This window comes from Triticum aestivum, chromosome 1B (assembly GCF_018294505.1).
Source record: "Triticum aestivum cultivar Chinese Spring chromosome 1B, IWGSC CS RefSeq v2.1, whole genome shotgun sequence".
In the NCBI taxonomy this organism is placed as follows: domain Eukaryota; kingdom Viridiplantae; phylum Streptophyta; class Magnoliopsida; order Poales; family Poaceae; genus Triticum; species Triticum aestivum.
This window is the reverse complement of record NC_057795.1, coordinates 459,255,783-459,277,790: the sequence shown is the minus strand read 5'-3', so window position 1 is coordinate 459,277,790 and position 22,008 is coordinate 459,255,783. Positions and strand designations below refer to the sequence as shown.

At 45.4% G+C, this 22,008-nt stretch overlaps 1 protein-coding gene across 1 annotated transcript; it reads right to left on the bottom strand.

Moving 5' to 3' along the window:
- Positions 1-13,082: 13,082 nt before the first annotated feature.
- LOC123131601 (coatomer subunit delta-1) lies at positions 13,083-20,045 on the bottom strand. The gene is made up of 12 exons (XM_044551262.1): positions 19,772-20,045; positions 18,342-18,397; positions 18,095-18,134; positions 17,330-17,553; positions 16,756-16,995; positions 16,064-16,229; positions 15,143-15,447; positions 14,625-14,811; positions 14,399-14,552; positions 13,602-13,664; positions 13,414-13,510; positions 13,083-13,321 (listed from the first exon to the last, which is right to left on the bottom strand). The coding sequence occupies exons 2-12, from the start codon at positions 18,342-18,344 to the stop codon at positions 13,232-13,234; spliced, it is 1,569 nt and encodes a 522-aa protein (XP_044407197.1). The 5' UTR covers positions 18,345-18,397; positions 19,772-20,045; the 3' UTR covers positions 13,083-13,231.
- Between the last annotated feature and the right edge of the window lie 1,963 nt (positions 20,046-22,008).

Genomic DNA, 22,008 nt, shown 5'->3' with positions numbered 1-22,008 from the left:
AACTTTCTCGTAACAAAAAGCTCTCTACTAATATTTACTTTATTGCATCTTTATCTAAACAGCCCCTAGTTTAATGTTTACGTACTCTTTATTATCTTGCAAACCTATCCTATCACACCTACAAAGTACTTCTAGTTTCATACTTGTTCTAGGTAAAGTGAACGTCAAGCGTGCGTAGAGTTGTATCGCTGGTCGATAGAACTTGAGGGAATATTTATTCTACCTTTAGCTCATCTTTGGGTTCGACACTCTTACTTATCGAAAACTGTTGCGATCCCATATACTTGCGGGTTATCAACTGGCATCCATCTTCAATCTCTCGTCTTCTTTCTCCAGCGCCGCCGGGACCACCTCCCGCCTCCTACTGCTAGCAGCTCTACTTAGCACGCTTCGTTGTGAAGCGCTACTCCACCGTTGGCCAGGCCATCCCTCGACCCCTCCACACCTCCTATTCTTCTCCACCGTGTGCTGAACCACACCGCACTAGACCAGTTAACCCTCGTACACCTCTCCGTCTGCGACTCTACTCCCGCATCTTCCCATCTCCGGCTCGTTGCTGTCCGGGGCCTCGCCGTCGTCCACCACCTTGGATGCGCTCGGCGCGGCGTGGTCAACATGGTCAACGAACGACACCATTGAAAGTAGACTGTGCATGGAGAGGCTGACAGTTGGGTCCACGGCCACACACAAGGAAGTGCCTCCTTATTACGCGGAAAATAATGATTCCTCCACCTGACAGCAGGGACCCATCGGACGGGCCACCGTATTTCGCGAAAACGTTTCCCCCCTGACTGCTGGGACCTACCAACTACATCTTCGCACGCAAGGAACTCCATCCATATTACGGGCAAAAAAATGATTCGCCCCCTGACTGCTGGGACCCACCAGCTACATCTTCGCATGCAAGGAAGTGCGTCCGGGCAAAAAAAAACGATTCGCACCCCTGACTGCTGGGACCCACCAGCTACATCTTCGCACGTAAGGAAGTGCCTGACAGTCGGGACCCACCTGGTCGAAGCGTACGTAGCGTTGTCATTATGGTTGCGAACGTGTATGTACATACTGATCGATGTAGAGGCGTGCACGTGTCATAGTAGAGGCGTGCACGTAGCATGTACCCGTACGTACAGCGGCCAGGGTGCAAGAAAGTAAATACGGCCACATACGTACATATGGGCGGGGTCTCGAACGCCTACTCGCGCATACGTACGGCCAGGGCTCGTGTACATGGCTGGGTCGAAACGGAGAAACAGCATCGTCATCGTGTTCATGGGGAGCCAACCGGCTGGGTCGGAACGGAATGCGTCGTCGTGTTCATTGGGAGGGCTTGGATGGAACAGGCAATGGAAACAAGGCCTGGCGTACCGCAGAACGGAGGAAACGGCCTTGTGTTCGACTGGCCACATTCGAAACGGGATCCTGTTCATCGGGAGGGGTCTGGCGTACCTTAAAACGGAGGAAACGGACTTGTGTTGGACCTCCTACGGTCAAAACGGGGTCCTGTTGATCGGGAGGGGTGTGGCGTACCGCGAAACGGAGGAAACAGACTTGTCTTGGAGTGCTACGGTCGAAACGGGGGTCTTGTTCATCGGGAGGGGTGTGGCGTACCGCAAAACAGGACTCCACGGGATACTGTTCATCTCCACCGTCGACCTCCTCCAGCCTCCACGGGCTACTGTTCATCCATCGTCGACCTCCTCCAGCCTCCACCTGCGACTGTTTATCCACGGGCTCCTGTTCATCCAGTCTCCACCACGCGCTACTCAATCGGCTACTGTTCAACCACCCCTCTCCACGGGCTCCTGTTCAACCACTCCTCCACGGGCTACTGTTCATCCACCCCTCCACCGTCTACTATTCATCCAGCCCTCCACGGGGTCGTCCTGTTCATTCAGCCCTTCATGGGGTCCTGTTCATCCAGCCCCAACTAGCTCGATCAATCAGGGTCCTGTTCATCCAGAGGCAACACCACGGGGTCCTGTTCATCCACCCCCACCGCTCACTGTTCATCCAACCCCCCCCCTCCCCCGCAACGCTCATTGTTCATCTAGAGGCAGCATCGATCGGCTTCAGTTAGCAGCAGTAGCGAAGGAATCGCTCGATCGGGTTCAGTTAACAGTCATCGATCGATCGCTCGCGTTCAGTAATGCATAGCCTGCAGTGCAATCGCTCGGGTTCAGTATAGGCTAACGCCTCGCTCGGGTTCAGTTACAGCCCAACGCCTCGCACCCACGCGCGTACGTGTACGAGAGAAACGCGCGTCCGCTCGGCCCCGACCACCCACCGTAACCGGGAACACCCCGAAATTTTCCTCGCCCTCACTTCTACCACAGTTTTTTCCGTCATGGACGGCCCAAAGAATGTCATGCAGCTACGTCTCCGGCCCGCCCAGGACGAAAATCCCATTTTTTGTCATGATTTTTTGCCATAGAAGTAGGCGCCCACCACATCTATGATGATAGCGGGTTTTGTCACAATTATCATCATAGAAGTGTCATAAGTATGACAAGAAAAAAATTCGTTCGGCCCAAAATGTCATGGATGTGTCTTTTTTTGTAGTGTTTATAGCCACCCAGTTACGTTGTGACGTTTGGTACACCCAAAGCATTCTTATGGTATCCGGGAGTTGCACAACCTCGTGGTCTAAGGAAATGATACTTGACATTAGAAAAGCTTTCAGCAAACAAATTACACGATCTTGTGCTATGCTTAGGATTGGGTCTTGTCCATCACATCATTCTCCTAATGATGTGATCCCGTTATCAATGGCATCCATATCCATGGTCAGGAAACCATGACCATCTATTGGTCAACGAGCTAGTCAACTAAAGGCTCATTAGGGACATGTTGTGGTCTATGTATTCACACATGTATTACGGTTTCCTGTCAATACAATTAGAGCATGAACAATAGACAATTATCGTGAACAAGGAAATATAATAATAACCATTTTATTATTGCCTCTAGGGCATATTTCCAACATTGCTCACATGCGTGTTTGTTAGGACGGTGTGGGTAGTGGTTGGAGAGGCGATAGGCAGACATGGATGGGCACCAAACCAACAGGATGAGCTAGGGACGTGGTTGTGTGGCAAAAGAGGAGACAACTACCTCGGCACCAAGGACATTCATACCATATTGCTGCTAGTGTTGTGGGAGTTATGGAAGCATCATAATGCAATCGTGTTCGACGGCGCCTCACCGTCGGTTGAGAGGCTCGTTGACAAGGTAAGGTCCGAGTGCGTGTTGTGGACATCAGCGGGTCTGTTCAAAGGGGAGTTGGAGGGGTTCTTGGGTGGATTACATCGGTGGATGAATAGGGAGGAGTAGGATATGTATGGATGTAGGTGAAGTGTGTATGGGTTGTAAGGTCGTATAGGCTTGTAATGTAACTGTGGAGGCAATGCTTTGCCCTTCTTCTTTAATATATGATATGCACACTCGTGCATATTCGAGAAAAAAAAGAAAATAGCAGCATCCTCTTTGTCAGCGAATTTTTAGCCTAAACTAGTGTGATATCCGGCGATCTCTCACGATTTCGGCCTGCATGTACATCATGAGGCATTATGAGAATGGTGATTGCAGCACGATCACAGCCAAATCACCCGCGATCATGGGCACACATCGACTTGCTGGTTGATTCTACCGCACAAAGCAGTTGGCCACTGGTCATGTTTCTTACATAGTCTCGGCAAATGTGTATGTGGTAAATAAATTCCAAATGCCTCCAAAGCCTAGTATGTACAGTCCTCTACCATTTCACCACCCCCTTCTATTGGTTTGCTAAACAATTCTCACTACTTTCGGCCTTTGGTATCTTTCATCGGTATCCCCACTTGGTCGTTGTGCCCCTTTTATAGAACAAGTGGTGATTCACTTTGTTGTTATAATTCTAAGATCCTCTTTCTCTCTCTCTCTCTCTCTCTCTCTCTCTCTCTCTCTCTCTCTCTCTCTCTCTCTCTCTCTCTCCCTCCCTCTCCCTCCCTCCCTCCCTCCTCTCTCTCTCTCTCTCTCTCTCTCTCTCTTCGACTCACTTTATTATTTCTACCTGCTGCTCACTTCAAAAGCAATAATGTTCTTGTACCTTCTCTTATTTTTAAAGATACAACATTCACTGGGGTTTCATTGATTTAGTATGAGAATGGTGACAAAAGAGTGCTCAAGCGATCGATGTAATGAAAAGAAAGAGAAAAAAAACCTAAAACATTGCTATCTCTCACATCATATCCTCGAAAGGGGTCTCTATGCATTTGGCGCCAGTTAACCTCCACTGCCCCATGTCCCTTCTAAATGCAGCAATCACATCCCTGCCGCTCCGCAACTTCTTTCTGAAGGTGCGGTAGTTGTGCACCATCCATATCTGCCATGATAATAAGGCGGTCATTGTCTTAGTTCCCTTCCTCATGCTCGAGGAGGTAGTTCTAATGAGTAATGCTCTCGAGCACAATGTCCAATGAGGTTTTACCCTTGTGACCAAACCATTGGATCCAGTGCCTAGCGGCCCTTCCAGGACGCTACTGTGTTCTAGATATACGTGGAAACCAGGCATTCCCAAAGAATATGAACAGAAGATTCAAGGTTCCTGATGCACAACGGGCAGAAGTAGCAGTTCTCCCATCTCCTTCTCTGCAGTCGGTCGTTGCACCACATTTGAATGTGATGGAGTAGCCAGGAGAACAGCTTGATCTTGCCCAGTGCCCAAACCTTCCAGAACATCGACCTAAACATGCAGTGTGGCTAATCGCTGAATTGCATGTCGTATGCAGAGCGGGTGGAGTACACGCCTGAGTCGCCAATCGTCCAGGAGATGTCGTCAACGGCATCCTCGACCAGTGTGATGACGGCGAGTTGGATGGCCCTCCAAAGTGAGATGAACTATTGCATAATATATTTGACGTCGTTGCAGCGCATATCATGAACTCCACGGTCTTCGTGCAGAGTCACGGCCATGGACATGTTGTTCATGATTGAGTGCTTGTAGAGGGTCGGGTATTACCAAAAGAAGACGATGGCCGCCGAACCATGAGCAGTGCCAGAAGCTTGTCGTTGCTCCATTACTGATGGTGGTCGTGGTCGCAGAGGCAAAGAGTGCCCGGTCCTTGTCATCGAAGAGTGCCCGAAGTACCTTCTCTCTTTCACCTTCCAAGTTTCAAACATGTCGTGTGATCATCACACAGCGTATAGTTCTACTTCTTTCATCAATATTTCCCAATCACGCCCTCAAAAAAATACTTCCCAATCACATTGCTCCTGAATTATGTTTATGCTGCCTAGTGAAGGCTCTTCCTTTAGGTGGCATATTCACAAATATTTACTAGAAGTTCGCTTATTTTGATAGGTTACTACCCATGAGAATAGGATTGTATTAATTCATATTTTGTTTTAATTTCTTGTTTTCACAAATGATTTATCTCACATGTTGCTTTGTTCTTTACTCTTTATTTATCGTGCAACAGTCACTTTGTTCTGCTCTTGTACGACATATTGCTTGCTTCGATTTTCTGCTTGTTGAACTAGTCATTAGAATTTGTTGCGTTAACAAAGCTGGTCCAGTGTTAGTTGGTCACTATGTGGTGGCTATCATTATATGACTGAAGTAGCTATCATTATTGGAGTTCCACATTATAATGTCGGTCACCCTAAAATTGTTGATTCTTGGTGCTCGGTGACTTCTTTCACATACATATTTAGATTTGCCTCTGTCTTATGCTAAATTACCAAGGAATTATTTCCTTCCTTTCATTTCGGAGTCGACAAAACCATGGCTAATTTCTTCATGGTCATACTGCTAGAGGAAGCATGCTCATGCTAACAAGATCGGTTCTCTCGGATCTTCCTGCCTATTTGATGTCTTGTGTCCAACTTCCCAAATGAGTTATGTAGTGATGTGTCTTTTCACAAGAAGAAAAAGAGAGTTAGTGTGGTGATTGTCTTTTGAGAATGATTGCTTGCTTGCTAAGTTTGTCCGTAGACTACTTGTTCACCGGATTTGCCACGGGCCAGATGGCTTATGGCGGCTCATTCTCACAAATTAACAAACTACTCCCTCCGTTTCATAATATAGGACGTTTTTTGACACTAGTGTAGTGTTAAAAAACGTGTTACATTATGGGACAAAGGGAGTAGTTCATGTTTACAGAGACTAGAGAGTCTATTGTCGACTAGCCTAGCTATGGAACATTCTCACGAATTACCATACTAATTCAAGTTTATACAGACTAATGAGAGTATAAGTCATCCAGCTTAGCCATGGAAAAACGACTTCGTTATGCAAAGACAAATGTGATGCAAATGGGACTTCATATTCGCTCTTCCCTACTACTAGTATATTCTTCCTCTCTTATATACCTAATATAAGTGTCGCCGACTATTAACAGAATGGTGATTGGAGGTTGCCGCTGAGGTCTCTACCTTCCTAGAGATTGAGCGACGAGATAATGCAACTAATGCAACTTGTCACTATATATATAAGCAGAGGCTGGTGCCAAAGATCAATACATGCGACCTTTCTCTTTACTTTTACAACGTGACTATCTGGATAGGGGTGATGGTTAATGCAAATTCTGCTATATATGGAGCTGCGCGGTGTCAGGCTCTCCCCTGTTTCTGCGTGCCGGATTTCCCCTCTGGCGTCGATGCATCATCCTGTGGCTCTCCTGCGCAGTTACCGGTTCGCCAATGGCTAATGGCTGTCGACCATCTATTGGTAATCTAACGGCTGCGATGCCTTAACCTGTCACTGTTTTGCTTTCCAGAGCGGCATGTGCTTTGTCTCCCTTTTCTTCCTCGCTCTCCCCTGTAATGGCTATAAAGCCACTCGACGCTCCTCATTTGGGACAGGATTATTGTACCGGGCTTTGCCCTAAAGCCGCATGTGGCGTGCTACCCTACTTTCCCCTTCTCTTGAGCAATATAAACCCTAGATCGCTGGCCAATTTCCCTCTGAATTTCATAGTGTGACAGTGCAAATTGAGCCGATCATCGTCAGGTTCCTGACAATTGGTATCATAGAGCCAGTCCCTTCTCGGCGGTGGCGTGATTCTGAGTAATTGAGGTTGGGCGACCGTAAAATCCCTCGAAGAACTCAGATCTGGGCGGCGGCGAGCGCGTGGTGGTGGCCGGAGAGGCAAGCATTCGGGTGCAGTCAAGAGCTCAACCTGGTTGCCGGCGAGCAATTCGCGGTGGTAAAACCCCAGGCCCTGAGATCTGACCGTGCATCACCGGCGGCGGGCGTAGGTGGCGGTGTTGGCGGCGGTGGACTGTGGTACCTGCGGGATCGTCCCCGAAAAATCCCTCCCATCCCTACCCTTGCTCTGCAGAAAAGGGTCGTCTCCATCTGCAACCATGGCCATAGATGACTCTGTAACCACGGCTGAACTCCAGCTGGATTCACTTGAGTTGGATATCAAGACTCTGCAGCGCGAGCGTGAAGAAGACAGGAAAGAATTCAAGGAATTTCAGGGCATGGTCAACAGGAACTTTGCAACGATGCAGAAGAATTTTGACAAAATTCAGGAGAATTTCAAGCGCCTCCTTTTAGAGCCTGCACCTGAGGAAGTGGAGGAGGAACACTCGGCCCAGGCAAGCGCACAGAAGGATAACCCGAACAAGTCACCAGTTATTCCTGTCGGGCGGCCAAAACAGTTGCAGCTAACCCCTCCGTCAGTAGCTATGCCAGAGAAACCAGCTCCTCGGACAATAGGAACAGCAATCTTAAGAGACATGAATGGCAGAGAACTGAACCTTGATGGCACAGCTAAAGCACCTTACAGGCACCCCAACTTTGATCAACACAGAGCAGAACAAGCAACTGTTGTGGGGCAAGGGAGTCGTCAAGCACCGGCTAATGTGGAAATCATGGTGGATGAGGAAGAACTAGAAGCTACCTTTCAAAGATCCAGACCTACTACACCAGTGGATGGTCGAAGAAACGTGCTCACTATCAAGCCAGCGAAACTGAATTTATCCAAGTTTGCAGGGGAAGACCCAGACTCCTGGATTCAGAACTTAGATCAATATTTTGCTGCAGCTAGGACACCCATTGAGCACAGGACAAAACTGGTTGTATTCTATTTGAAAGGCCCTGCGGTGCAGTGGTGGAGAGGCACTGGTTATGCTCCTAGCAATGTACCTTGGCACAAGTTCTGCTCTTACCTGTCTGACAGATTTGCACTAGATTCAGTCTGCGATGTTGTTGGATCCTTTCATGCCACACAACAAACATCTACTGTAGCTGCATATGTGCAGGACTTTGAAAGACTAATGAACATAATGAGAATAGAAAACCCAGCCATCCCTGATGATTATTATGTCACTAGTTTCCTATCTAGTCTAAATCCCTACATCAGAGGGCATGTGGAGTGTTTTAAACCCAAAGACATGCAGACAGCAGTGTGGTATGCCAAACGTATGGAAAAAGCACAGTTTGCCACTACTGTCAAAGCTTATGTGCCCCAACCCAAAAGGCAGGTCATTTTTGAAACTCCTAAACAACCAGCCCCTCAGAACACAATCAACAGGAATGTGATTATCCAGCAAGCAAAGCAGAACCAGGTGTGCTACAAGTGCAGAGAGCCCTGGGTACCAGGACATAGACAAGTTTGCAAGATGAGTCAGAAGGCTCAAATCCAAGCATTGCAAGCCCAGGAAGTGGACCAATCCGAAACAATATTTGTTACTGACTTTGAAGATCCAGAGCTGGAACAAGTTGAGGCACCTCCGGGGGAAACAGTGTTGCAAGTGTCTATGCATGCTGCTATGGGCATTGGAGCTGCCAAAAACACTTTTATCCTCACAGTAAAGGTGGGTACAACCACTGCAACAGCCCTGGTGGACAGTGGCAGCACATCCACATTTGTATCTCCAGATATGGCAGCAAAGTTACCCACCCCAACAGTGCCCTCGCCTAAAGTTAAAGTGCTTGTGGCCAGTGGAGGAGTATTGTGGAGTGAGTTTATAAACAACAACTGCAGCTATACAATACAAGGCCACCGATTTACAGACACTTTCAGAGTTCTGAAACTTAAGGGTTATGACATGATCTTGGGGGTGGATTGGCTCAAGAAGTATAGTCCTATACAAATGGATTTCACATTAATGGAGATGAGTGTCACAACACCACAGAGAACAAAGGTGACATTTATAGATTAGACTATACCAGGAGAGCAGCCTCCTGAGACTGTGGATGATGCTGACAAGCTCATGGAACAGGTTGTTTGTGGGTTCTTCTTGTTTACCACTGCCTGTTCAGAATTTTTCTCAGCAAATCAACAAGTGCCCCCAGAACTCCAGCCAGTTCTTCAGGAATATGAGAAAGTTTTCTCCACACCTACTGGGTTACCTCCTAGCAGGCCTTGTGATCATAGAATCCCATTGGTGGAAGGAGCAAAAGTTGTGAACCAAAGGCCCTATAGAGTCCCTCACCATCAGAAAGAGGCATTGGAGAAAATCATCTCAGACCTACTCAGGGCTGGCCTCATTAGGCCCAGTACAAGTCCCTTTTCCTCTCCTGTGCTCTTGGTGAAAAAGAAGGATGGCACATGGAGATTGTGCATAGACTACACAAAACTCAATGCTATAACAAACAAAAACAAGTACCCAATTCCCATAATTGAGGACTTGTTGGATCAACTTAAAGGAGCTCATATCTTCTCCAAAATTGATCTCAGAAGCGGCTACCACCAGATAAGAATGGCAGAGGAGGATATCCACAAAACTGCATTTTCCACACTGCAAGGGCATTTTGAATTCTTGGTTCTCTCCTTTGGCCTCACTAATGGCCCTCCCTCATTTCAGGCCCTCATGAACTTTTTGTTTGGCCCTTGTGACTTTGTGGTATTCTTCGATGACATCTTGGTGTTCAGCCACTCCCTAGAGGAACACAAAGTACATTTGTCCAAAGTGTTTGCCATACTCCAAGAAAACCAACTGTATGCTAGGTTGGACAAGTGCTCCTTTGGTCAGCCTGAAGTGGAATATTTAGGCCATGTTATTAGCAAGGAGGGGGTGGCCACTGACCCTGCAAAGATCAAGGCAATCCAGGAATGGCCAGCACCCACAAATGTCACTGAACTAAGAAGTTTCCTAGGGCTCCGTGGATACTATAGGAGGTTCATCCAGGGTTATGGCATTATTTGCAGACCCTTGTTTGACTGCTTAAAGAAGGATGCATTTTCCTGGCAAGCACAACAAGAACAAGCTTTCACAGCCCTGAAAGAGAAGCTAACTAATGCACCTATCCTAGCATTGCCTGACTTCACTCTGCCCTTCATCCTGGAAGCAGATGCTTGTGGATATGGATTGGGAGCAGTCTTGATGCAGGAGGGAAGGCCTATCTCCTACTTCAGCAAGTCTATTGGACCCAAAGCAGCAGCAATGTCCACATATGACAAGGAGGCCCTAGCAATTATTGAAGCAGTAAAGAAGTGGAAACATTATTTCCTGGCCACATCCCTTGTGATTAGAACAGATCAACAGAGCCTCAAATACATTCAAGAACAGAAACTAACTGAGGGCATACAGCATAAGTTACTGGTCAAACTGTTGGGGTATAATTTCAGAGTAGAATACAAGAAAGGGAAGGAAAATAGAGCTGCAGATGCCTTGTCCAGAGTAAGATACATGGTGTCCATGCTGACAGTTAGTACAAACACTCCCACCTGGGTGCAGGAAGTAGTTAAGAGCTACAAATCTGATGCAAAAATACAAGAGTTAATAGCTGAGTGTGCTGCTAGTAAAGACAGCTCAAGTGCATACTCTTACAAGAATGGCATATTAAGATTTCATAACAAAGTGGTAGTGGGCTCAGCCACCCCCCTTAGACAAGATCTACTTAAAACATTTCATTCCTCTGAGCTAGGAGGCCACTCTGGGGAAAGGGCAACCTACCAGAGAGTGAAGTTGGTTTTCCACTGGCAGGGCCTCAAGCAAGATGTCATCAGCTTTGTCAATACATGCCCAGTCTGTCAGCTCAACAAAGCAGAACATTCTCCTTACCCTGGTCTCTTAGATCCATTACCAGTTCCTGATTTTGCCTGGGCACACATTAGCATGGATTTTGTGGAAGGTTTGCCCCTGTCTGAGAACAAGGATCTGATACTAGTGGTTGTGGACAGGTTCACTAAATATGCACATTTTATAGCCATGAAACACCCCATCACAGTTCAATCAGTGGCAAGGGCTTTTTCTGATACAGTCTTCAAGCTACATGGCATGCCCCTAGTCAATGTAACTGACAGAGACAGGATATTCACTAGTCACTTGTGGCAACAATTGTTCAAATCACTCAAGATCAAACTTCACATGAGCACAAGCTACCACCCACAATCTGATGGTCAAACTGAGCGAGTCAACCAGTGTTTGGAGAATTACCTCAGGTGCATGTGTTTTCAGCAGCCAAAGAAGTGGCATGGGTGGCTATCTCTGGCTGAGTGGTGGTACAATACGAGCTTCCACACGGCATTGCAAATGACACCCTTCCAAGCCTTATACGAGTTTCCCCCACCTATGATTGCAGAATCTGCCCTACCTGACTCCATATGTGAGGACAGTGACAACCTTCTCCAGAACAGGGAAGTAGCTCTGGAGATAATCAAGCAAAATCTCTACAAAGCTCAAGCTCGAATGAAGCACTATGCTGACAGAAAAAGAAAGGAAAGGGAATTCTCCGAAGGGGACATGGTCTACCTCAAGTTGCAGCCCTACCGGCACACATCCCTGAGCTTGCACAGGCACCTGAAACTGCATTCCAAGTTTTACGGTCCGTTCAGAATTCTTAAGAAGATTGGCAACGTTGCCTATAAACTGCTATTGCCTGAAGGAAGCCAGCTGCATGACACCTTCCATGTGAGCCAACTCAAGAAACACGTTGGCCCCCAAGTGGTTCCTACCAAGCACCTGCCTTTGGTGGGATCAGATGGCGTAATCAGAATGGAACCGGAGGCAATTCTAGACAGAAAGCTGATACCCAGGCCACAAGGCAACATAAGCATACCCGTCGTCAGATGGCTGGTCAAGTGGATTAACCTACCAGTTGAAGCTGCTACTTGGGAAGACTCCGCCTTCATCCAGAAGGTGTTTCCGTCGTTTCAAGCTTGAGGACAAGCTCGGTCTTAATCGGGGGGAATTGTCAGGTTCTCCCCTGTTTCTGCGTGCCGGATTTCCCCTCTGGCGTCGATGCATCATCATGTGGCTCTCCTGCGCAGTTACCAGTTCGCCAACGGCTGATGGCTGTCGACCGTCCATCGGTAATCTAACGGCTGTGATGCCTTAACCTGTCACTGTTTTGCTTTCCAGAGCGGCATGTGCTCTGTCTCCCTTTTCTTCCTCGTTCTTCCTCGTTCTCCCCTATAATGGCTATAAAGCCACTCGACGCTCCTCATTTGGGACAGGATTATTGTACCGGGCTTTGCCCTAAAGCCGCCTGTGGCGTGCTACCCTACTTTCCCCTTCTCTTGAGCAATATAAACCCTAGATCGCTGGCCAATTTCCCTCTGAATTTCATAGTGTGACAATGCAAATTGAGCCAATCATCATCAGGTTCCTGACACGCGGCTCAAAATAAAGGACAGATCTTCACTTTGGTACTGATCAAGGACCATATTAAAGGCAGGGTGGTTCTTCCCCTCAAAGAAAAAAGGCAGGGTGGTTCATAGAATGCTGTAGACGACGATCGGTGCTCCTTTGGCTGTTCTTCCGGTAAAAGGTAGGGGTAAGCATTTCTGCTAGGGGAAAGTTCTGGGCTGAGAGAGATCATCACAACTTGCAAGCTGAAAATGCTACACAAAAGCACGCAGCCTGGGAAATGGTAGTGTTTGATAAGATTACCCTACCTGAATGCTGAAGCTGTGGTGGCTATTGGCTAAGCACCTTGTCATAACCGTAAAGCTTTAGGCTCATCGCACTAAGAGAAAAGAAAAGTAACTCTCCTGAATGATGAGCGGTTCGAGGCGGAACATTCGTTCCCTACTCATTCTGCTTAATAATGAAATTTTGGTAGTGGAGCAGAGCGCAAAGATTCAAAGACCCAACAGTTCATGTAAGAAACAGAAACAGCATTCTCGCAAGAAATACTAGAAACAGGGTACAGGAGAATTCATGCTTTTATTTCTCAATGGTGCGACACGCTATGTATGGGACAGGCCAAATCACACATTTTTAAACAAATTTGATGCAAAATTATACTCCTTGTGCCACTAACAAGAAACAGCAGTAACGACCTTAATTATGGCTTTTAGACTATTTGATAGTTCGCAGCAACCAAACGGACCCTCTGTGAATACTTTGGAGGGTTGCCTTCCTTCAGAGGATGAATTCCAGTGACCTGAATTTTTTCCAGAAAACCATATAAATAAATGGGGAAATCAGAAAGAAAAAAAGCAGTCAAAACCAAACACTACAGTAGAACTAACTAACCTTCAAATCACTGAAAGTATTGGAAGCAGCAAATCCAATAGAGATGGGGAAAAATGTTGACGGGTCGGCCGGGGGAACAATAAATTCCATCGACCCACTGAGAAGGCATAAACATTGGTTAGTAAAACAGGGTTTAACTAGGTAGTAGCAAAAACTATTGAGTCAATGAAATAACATATCTCATCCACCTGCGGTTTGACTGATCAATAAGGATGATGGACCATTCCAATGCAGAGTTTCTTGAGTCATACCTATACACACAAGGAGAAGTTAGATAACAAACAGGAAGAGAAGCAACAAATATAAGCAGCTGAACGCCATTGCATTCCGCAACAACGAAATCAAAGCAATAAAATGAACCACAGTTTCTTTACTTCTATCAAGCATATTGACATATACTCCCTCCGTTCCTAAATATAAGTCTTTCTAGAGGTTCCAATATAGACTACATACGGAGCAAAATGAATGAATCTACTATAAACTACGGCTATATACATCTGTATCTAATTCATATTAAAATCTCTAGAAAGACTTATACTCCCTCCGTCCGAAAAAGCTTGTCCCTCAAATGGATGTATCTATGCTAGATACATCCATTTGAGGGACAAGCTGCATAGATACATCCATTTGAGGGACAAGCTTTCACGGACGGAGGGAGTATTTAGGAAGGAGGGAGTAGGATGCTAGAGCTTTATTTCCTCAATGTCCACTCCTTACTAGTTTGAAACAACAGTTGTAAGGACGATGGTTGGAATGCAGGTCATCACTACCTATTTTTTAAGCTCAACACAACCAGTTTATATAACATCGACCATATTATCAAAAAAGGGAGTGGGGTGATAATAGGACTGTATAACACCATGCAACTGGATTTGCAAGCATGATTCTCATGTACATTAGAAAATTGTCACTAATAATTTCTGCAAGATATTCTAGTAACTGAAACATATCAGGAAACAAACAAAAGAGTAGCTCGAAACATTACTTCCACTCTCCATCAATCTGTTTAACAGTTGGAGCCTCCCGAAGTGCAGGCAGAGGAATAGATATGACAACATTGTTCAGGTCAAACATCTCTGAAGCCTCATATTCAATGTTGACATAGGTTTCATTTCCAGATACTGAGGGCCAGCAGTTAACTACACAGACAAGACGAATTACAGAATGTCCAAATTAATAGAATACCACAACAGAATAAAGTGATTGCGCACCTGACAGAGGTAAATCCGATTCATTCATCCCCTGGATTCTCCATTTCACAAGTGGTGTTTCATTTTGACCACTTGGGAAAGGCCTGTTTGGATCTTTTGCTCCAACAATTTGCTGGCTGTTAAACAACTCCTTGTGGATATTGGGGTGTGTTTTGAAGCTGAGTCCAGGTACATCTTTGTTTTCGATCTGTACAGCACCATCACATATGAAAAATTTAAGCTCCAATAAATTGTGGTGGGCCACTCCATAATGCATAATAGTGTACAACAAGATTTTATTGCTCTGATTAACATCATCAATAAATACATTCAACATAAATGAATATGAATGTCATAACGTGTGAAAATGACCGATATTGTATTCACATGCAATAGATGGGCCATGCAAGAATTATTTTAGCTGGAATGTTGCCACAACAGAAGAGGACCAGTCTGTTCAATAAGTGTATAATGCGGTAACAAACTAACTGACAATAAAAATAAAATGCACTGTTGGTTGAAGTCCAGGAAAATAATACCTGTAACTGGATAAATCCATCTGCATCATTAAGGACCTGAAGAGCAAGGGTTCCTTGCACATCAAAGTTATTAACACCTCCATCTCTTTTAACTATTACATTAAGTTTCTCTTCAATAGTCACTGTGATGGGATCGCTTGGTATAAGAGGCGAGGACCTTGAAGAAACTGCACTTGGTTGTACATCCTCCAAAATGACTTCTCCTTCAGCTTTCAAAGATTCTAGGAACTGATTTGTCTTCTGTGATTTGCCTAATTTCATACCAAAACCTTTGCCAGGAGCAGTAGCAGCAGCTGATGGACGACCTGTAGACATGTTGCTGTGAATTAGACCAAAAATGTCTGTGATATAGCTTCCTGAACTCTCTCTAACAATACTACAAGGCAGGTAATATAGCTGCCCAGCATTAACAAAGGGGTAAAACTTCTGTCTTCAAAGACCTGAATAAAACTTGCCTACTTGGCATATCCGAGAAACCCAGAGACTTATCTATCAGCACATAACCAACAATGAAATGCACAAACAGGAGAAATCAAGAGGCGGGTATGTTTTTATAATTAAGAACTATACTAATGAATCTAAAATACTCATATGGAACGTCATAGCATGAATGGAAGTGCTGCAGTAGGTAAACTCTGAGTTATTTTCAAGAATAGTATAAACTCTAGCATTCCCTATTGTGTACACAAAACAGACTTGAGTTTTATGGGACGGGTGTAACAGGCTAGGTGAATGTATTTCATATACATGAAAAGAACACCACAGTGAAATACAACTACATGCAAACAACACAAAGGAAAGGTGTTAACCAATCCCAAAACATGATTTGTAACAGTAACTTTTCATTAATATGAGTAACTTATATCATATTCATGTGAGACAACTATTTGCTTAAAAGACAAAGAGGCCTTAAGTTACCACCTTTGGGTTTACTCGCGAATGAGTCCATATCAGCGCCTATTCCACTTAATCCAGAACCACTTCCAAAGCCAGTACCACTAATGTTCATGTCGCTGAAAGTTTTTTCAATAACGCGGGGACCAGATATTGATGAGTATCCTCCTTTGTCAAGTTTGCCTTTCTCCATCTGAATCAACACCAACCAGAAAAAAGTATTTCTCAAGGCATGATCAAAATAATGCTCAATAAACAGTATGGTAAGAGTGCTGTAATTGATGAAATGCAATTGCGATTTAAACAATAATATACAAAATCACGCTGTCATTTTAGTAATTGGCACTTTTCCTTTGGCTATAATACAAGTTTGCTAGCAATGCTCACTTCCATAATAAATTCTCCTACATATGCTTACAAGTTCTAATGTTACAGAAATTAGTTATGAAAAAAAGAAAGCTTAGCCAAGACATGCTTACTGGCTAACTGTAAAAGTGTGACCCAAGCAAACATACGAGACTGAAGCAGCTGATACCAACTATAATAGACCTAAGCTGATGCAAAATTGACAGCTGATATATCCCAAATAACCCATACAAACCAACTAGAAATTACAGTGTCTTCTTTTTCCTAATGCCCAGAGCTCGCTAAATTAAATGCCATTTTTTCCTCCAAGGTAGAATACATAGTGTTAATATAGAGAAAAGTGTAGTGTATACCCTGATTTTGTCAAGCTCACTAGCTCTCTTCTTCATGACATCTTTAGTCTCATTGATTTTGCTCTGCATCATCAGCTTATGCGCCTTCTCTTCATGGCTTTCCATCTCACAGTATTGCTTGACTTGTTGCACCGTCACATTTTCCTTGTTTCCGAGAGAGATTGCCTCGTCAAATGCAAATATAAGCTCAAAGGCTGTTTTACAGATACTATCCTCATCCAGAGAAGAGTACTCAGGCACCTTTATAAATGTTAAGGAGACCATGGTACTGAATTATTGCAACAACAAAAAAATCACAGCATAGCAGCATACACAATGGTGGGTAGATACACCCCGCTCTTACACATGATTTATATTTTTTAAGTATAATTTATCAACAAAGAATGGTGTTAACCTAGTATTTTTCCTTGACAATATCCACAACCAAAAGTCAAGATATACTATCTGCTGTTTAGTTATCATGAGGGAACAAATACATTACAAAAAATATCGCCTTTTTCATGTATTATTTAATGGATTTACTAATAAGGTAGGATTATAAAACTGCAAAACTGAAGATATGAAAATAGGATACAAGCTTGGATAGTAGCCTCAGTGTGTCCAGATCTTCAAGAATGTTACTCTGCTTGTTTGTAATAAGCAGCAGATATAGGCCTTCAATAGGTTGATAAACATAACGGACACTTTCAGTCTCAAGATAAGTGTGCTGCTTCCCAGTTCCAACAAGTTTTGGGAATGCTGCAAGTAATCCTTCGATCCTAATTCGAGACATGTCAACATACTGTCTCGAAACAAGTGCTGCAATGTAAAGTTTTGAAGGAAACGTTAACCACAAAGTAGCCCTGTTGCTATACAAACTCACAGAATATAGAAGTTAACAATGTACTAATCCAGCATTACGATAATAGCTACTCCCTCCATCCCATAATATAAGATGTTATTACAATCAATATGTGAGTATATTGGTTGTAATAATATCTTATTTATGGGACCGAGGGAGTAGTTCACTTCAGTTAGTAAACCTTGACTGAAAATTATACTCCCTCCATCCATATATATAGGGCCTAATGCATCTTTCGAGATTGCCTGAGATGTATAATGTGAAAATTATATCATTGGAAGCTTTTTTCACATATGAATTTGACGGTATGCTTTGTGTAACTTGCATGTCATATATTATTGCTCTAACATGTAGTCAAAGTTAACCTCAAAAAATGCATTAGGCCCTATATAGATGGATAGAGGGAGTATGCTATATTAAAAGAACAAAATGAATCAACTTATTTGGGGATTGGCATGAATATTCCGTCACTAACTGAAATGTTTGAACTCATCGCACCTTTTCCAGATTTTGAGATGATGGAAGCAGCAAGAACCACCTGGGGGTACATGAGAACAATCAGTTCCTTCAAACAATAAAGTGGGACTACTTTTTTTAATTTATCTTGCAATAAAGGTCAGGCAGACTTAATATGAGCAATAAAGAAAACTTTTAACATGTTCATGGCAACAAAAAACACCATGAGAGCTCAGATCTAACTGGTTATTCACAGGCAGATTGACAGGCTCAAGGCAATTCACCATACCATTTTCAGTAACTTTGCTGGTCCCCCGAACTAACACAAGCCAGCAAACTATGCACCTGCCAGTAGAAGAAAGAATAATGCATCAGCAAACAATCATCCAGCAAAACCAACACTAAGCGGAGAAAAGAGGAGGTAATTGCATCACTAGGAGCCATATACTTATTACTAGCCCTTCAAGCTTTAGAGCAACAAAATCGCTGGTCGCTGCTGAACATATTCCTCAATCCAATACACTTTTGCTTGGTTCAAGAATGACATTGCAGATGTACTTGGAACGGAATTGCAGGGAATTGTGTTGTGATGATTGACTCCCTTACTTGTTTGGTTCTAGCGGGTCACTAACATGATCGGTTCAGACAGTTGACACATCATCAAATGGTAAACTAGCACTCAGCAAGAAGACGAACTTGCGGGTCGCTAACGTGATCAATAACTATATGATCCCCCACCACCGGAATGGTTTCAAGTAAAGTGCTTGTAGTGTTAGTGCTCCACCATGGAGCAAACAAGTCAGCAACCAACTGGATGGGTCGGAGAGGAAGGAAGAACTGGATGAGAATGATCACAACAAAGTAAAGATGCCCGGCGAGGATGGTAATAACAGATCTCACATTGAAGCTCGTCTGCCTGCTGCCAGAGGATGGGGAGGGGCAACCGGTTGAAACGAAGAAATGGTGGCACGGGTTCAGATCTCAGGGAGTGGATCTGATCAGGCGAGACACTGGGGGAGTTGTAAGATGAGTGCCAGTGTGGTGGGGTCTGATCTTAGCCATCAGACTGAGGCAAGGACAAATTTCGATGGATGCAATCAGGCAAGTGGAACCTTTTATTCAAACATGTACATCCCATCTCTCAGATTTGGAGAAAAAACATGGTTTATTCATCTTTTACTAGTGGACATTACATTGTGCATTACAACGCTCAGCTCTAATGCAGGACCAATTTGACCACCAGCGACCAATACCACAAACTTTTCATCTCTGAAACAAATATCGCAACGATTTTCAATTGTGCAAACTATTGTCAAACTGCTTCGCATATGAAAAATACATGGTGCATCAGGCAGGCAACAATATACTCAACAAGTTCACATCCAACACGGCCAACCCAACAACTGTAAGCATCCCAGATTTCACCGACAAAATGCACATCGTAAATAACACTAGGCCTCTCAGATCCGGCATCCTGGGGACGCTAATCTGAACAAACGAGCCCGAGGAGGATCAGGGGAGCGGGCGACTGGGAGGAGTGGGAGATCGGTGGGCCGGGAAGCAGTACTCACGGGCGGAAGGGGAGCAACGGGCAGATCCGGCGGAAGGGAAGCGAGGGGCTAGCCACGGGGAGGAGAGGGAAGGGGAGGCGACGGGGGGAGAATGAAGTGGAGGGGGACTGGAGGAGGAGGAGGATGGGGAGGGGTTGGGGAATTATACCTTCGCAGGCGAGGAGATGCGCCGGGCCGCCGTCCGCCGGATCTACTGCCTTCGTCCGCGACGAGGGCTGTGGAGAAAATGCCGGGAGCGCGCCCGTTCCGGTGGAGTTTTGGCGAGATCTGGAGGGTGGGGGGAAGAAGGTCGCACGAGAGTGGTTAAAGCGGCGCAAGTTTCAGAGTTCCGCTAGCAATTTCCGCGTAGGACCCCGAGGCCTCAGTCACCATTGCTTCCTCAGCACTGTTTTCATTCGGGTTTTTTTTTCGCTAGCAATTTGTTTGTTTTTTCATTCTCAAAAAAAATGCTCTCGTGCTCTCAGTTTGAAAGAAGAAAACGCATTCATTTTTTAAAAAATCATAAAAAGATGAACGTTCAAAAGATATGTGTTTGTAACCACTAAAAAAATCAGAGCCAACATCAAAAGTACACATCGAGAAACAAAAAAAAAAGACAAATCCAATATGAGTAGCCGGATTTGCATATGAATATCTTAGGAGTTGTAGACACATGTGTTGTGAACCTTCATAAAAAAAATTGTGAAACATCTTTCTTTGAAGGTCACCAGGAGGAGAGCTTCCCCAGTGGATATATTGCTTAAAAGAGGCCAAAGGCAAGAGCCACCCATTTTGGTTTTGACTTGAAAACTGGATTGAAAACTTTAACAAGTTGACCCTCTTTATGAGGAAACCTGGGCCAAAAATTGTACATGAACAAAGGGAAAAGAAGATGAGAAAAAAGGATGCCCAGGACACGGTACGACTTAGCTAGCAGACAAAAAACCATCACCATGAGAGACACAATTAGATGTTGGTTGTCAACAAGGGATCACAACACCAAGACTTTGCAAACAACCCGGCTCAGGAGCGTCCACAATCAACAAGTGCCATAGCAAATACGAACTTTGACTTGAAGCTCCGCCACAGAAAATTGGAACGATTAGCAAGCTTGTGAGGCATCTTGCATCATCATTGAGCAAAGATGAACCGAGACAACACCAAGAGCACGAAGCTCACCGCGACACAATGATAACCATGAGAAGGTCTTGAGCAAGCATCACCAGGGCGACGCAACACGCGAAGGGTAGGGCGGATGGATGGCAGTGAAGGGCTCACAATGAAGCCTTCATGAAGGTGAACAATGTCTGTGGACAATGTTAGCAGATGAGGTATAGCTTAAGGACCACGCCCGAGGGAGGAAAGCGACGCTGGCCTAGAGCTGTTGTGGTCAACTGACGCTCGGGGCAACAAGGATTACTCTCGGAACAAGACATGATCCAGCCCGATGGTAAGGCAACAGGTCGCAACAGCCGCTATGATTGCAGATCGGTGACTGGTGGCCGCCAATGTTGGGGGGCTTGATGGGGCTGTACGCAAGTGCAATGTGGTAGGGGAGGTTGAAGCCGAGAGCGGCATATGTGGATCTAGAGCAGAGGCACATGTCGACTATGCGCCCAGCCTCAAACACAATAAGATCCACGTCACCCCCGCCAGCATGGTCAGGACTGAGCGGGTCCTGCACGGCGGTCGTTGCAGACAAGATGCATGAAGGAGTGGGGACACCACCTATGTCAGTAGCCAAGTCGATGTAGGGACAGTGATGGAGCTCAGACAGGAGCCGAGCAGGATGTAGGGCGACGGACAGGGCGCACATCGCGCAAGGGCACGAGGAGGAGGTAGATGAGGAGGTTGTCGAGAAGATGAGGAAGCAGGGGGGGGCACCGCACATCGATGCGTTGAATCTGAGTTGCGCGCTAAAGACCACGAGCCAGCACAACGCACGCACCACTTCGGGGATCGCCACAGGCCGAAGGCCAGTTGGATGAGGCTTACCCCGCTGCCGCATATCTAACGCCTGGGAGTGGTATGAACTGGGTGTGGATGCGGCGAAACCAGATCCGACTACACCAGTGTAGTAGGGATCCGACCTGCCCAACAGGTCGGTGATGCATGCATGTGGAAGAAGTGGTGTCGCTGAGTCAATGGTGGTTTGAATAGCAATAGCGTGGAGAGCACAGGGGGGTCACAGCTGAAGCAAGGTTGCTCAGGTGCTAGTCCCGCCGCCGCCAGCCACCGGCGATGTGAGCCGGCGGTGGAAAGGGGAGGCGATGATGGCTTCGGGATCCCGCCCGAGTCGCCTAGATGAGACGATCGGGAGGGGGGGGTCACTGACCCTTTGTGGAGATGCGGGGTAACGATCCCTGTTGATCTTGTCAAACATATAAGTATGAGTTCTTCAAAATG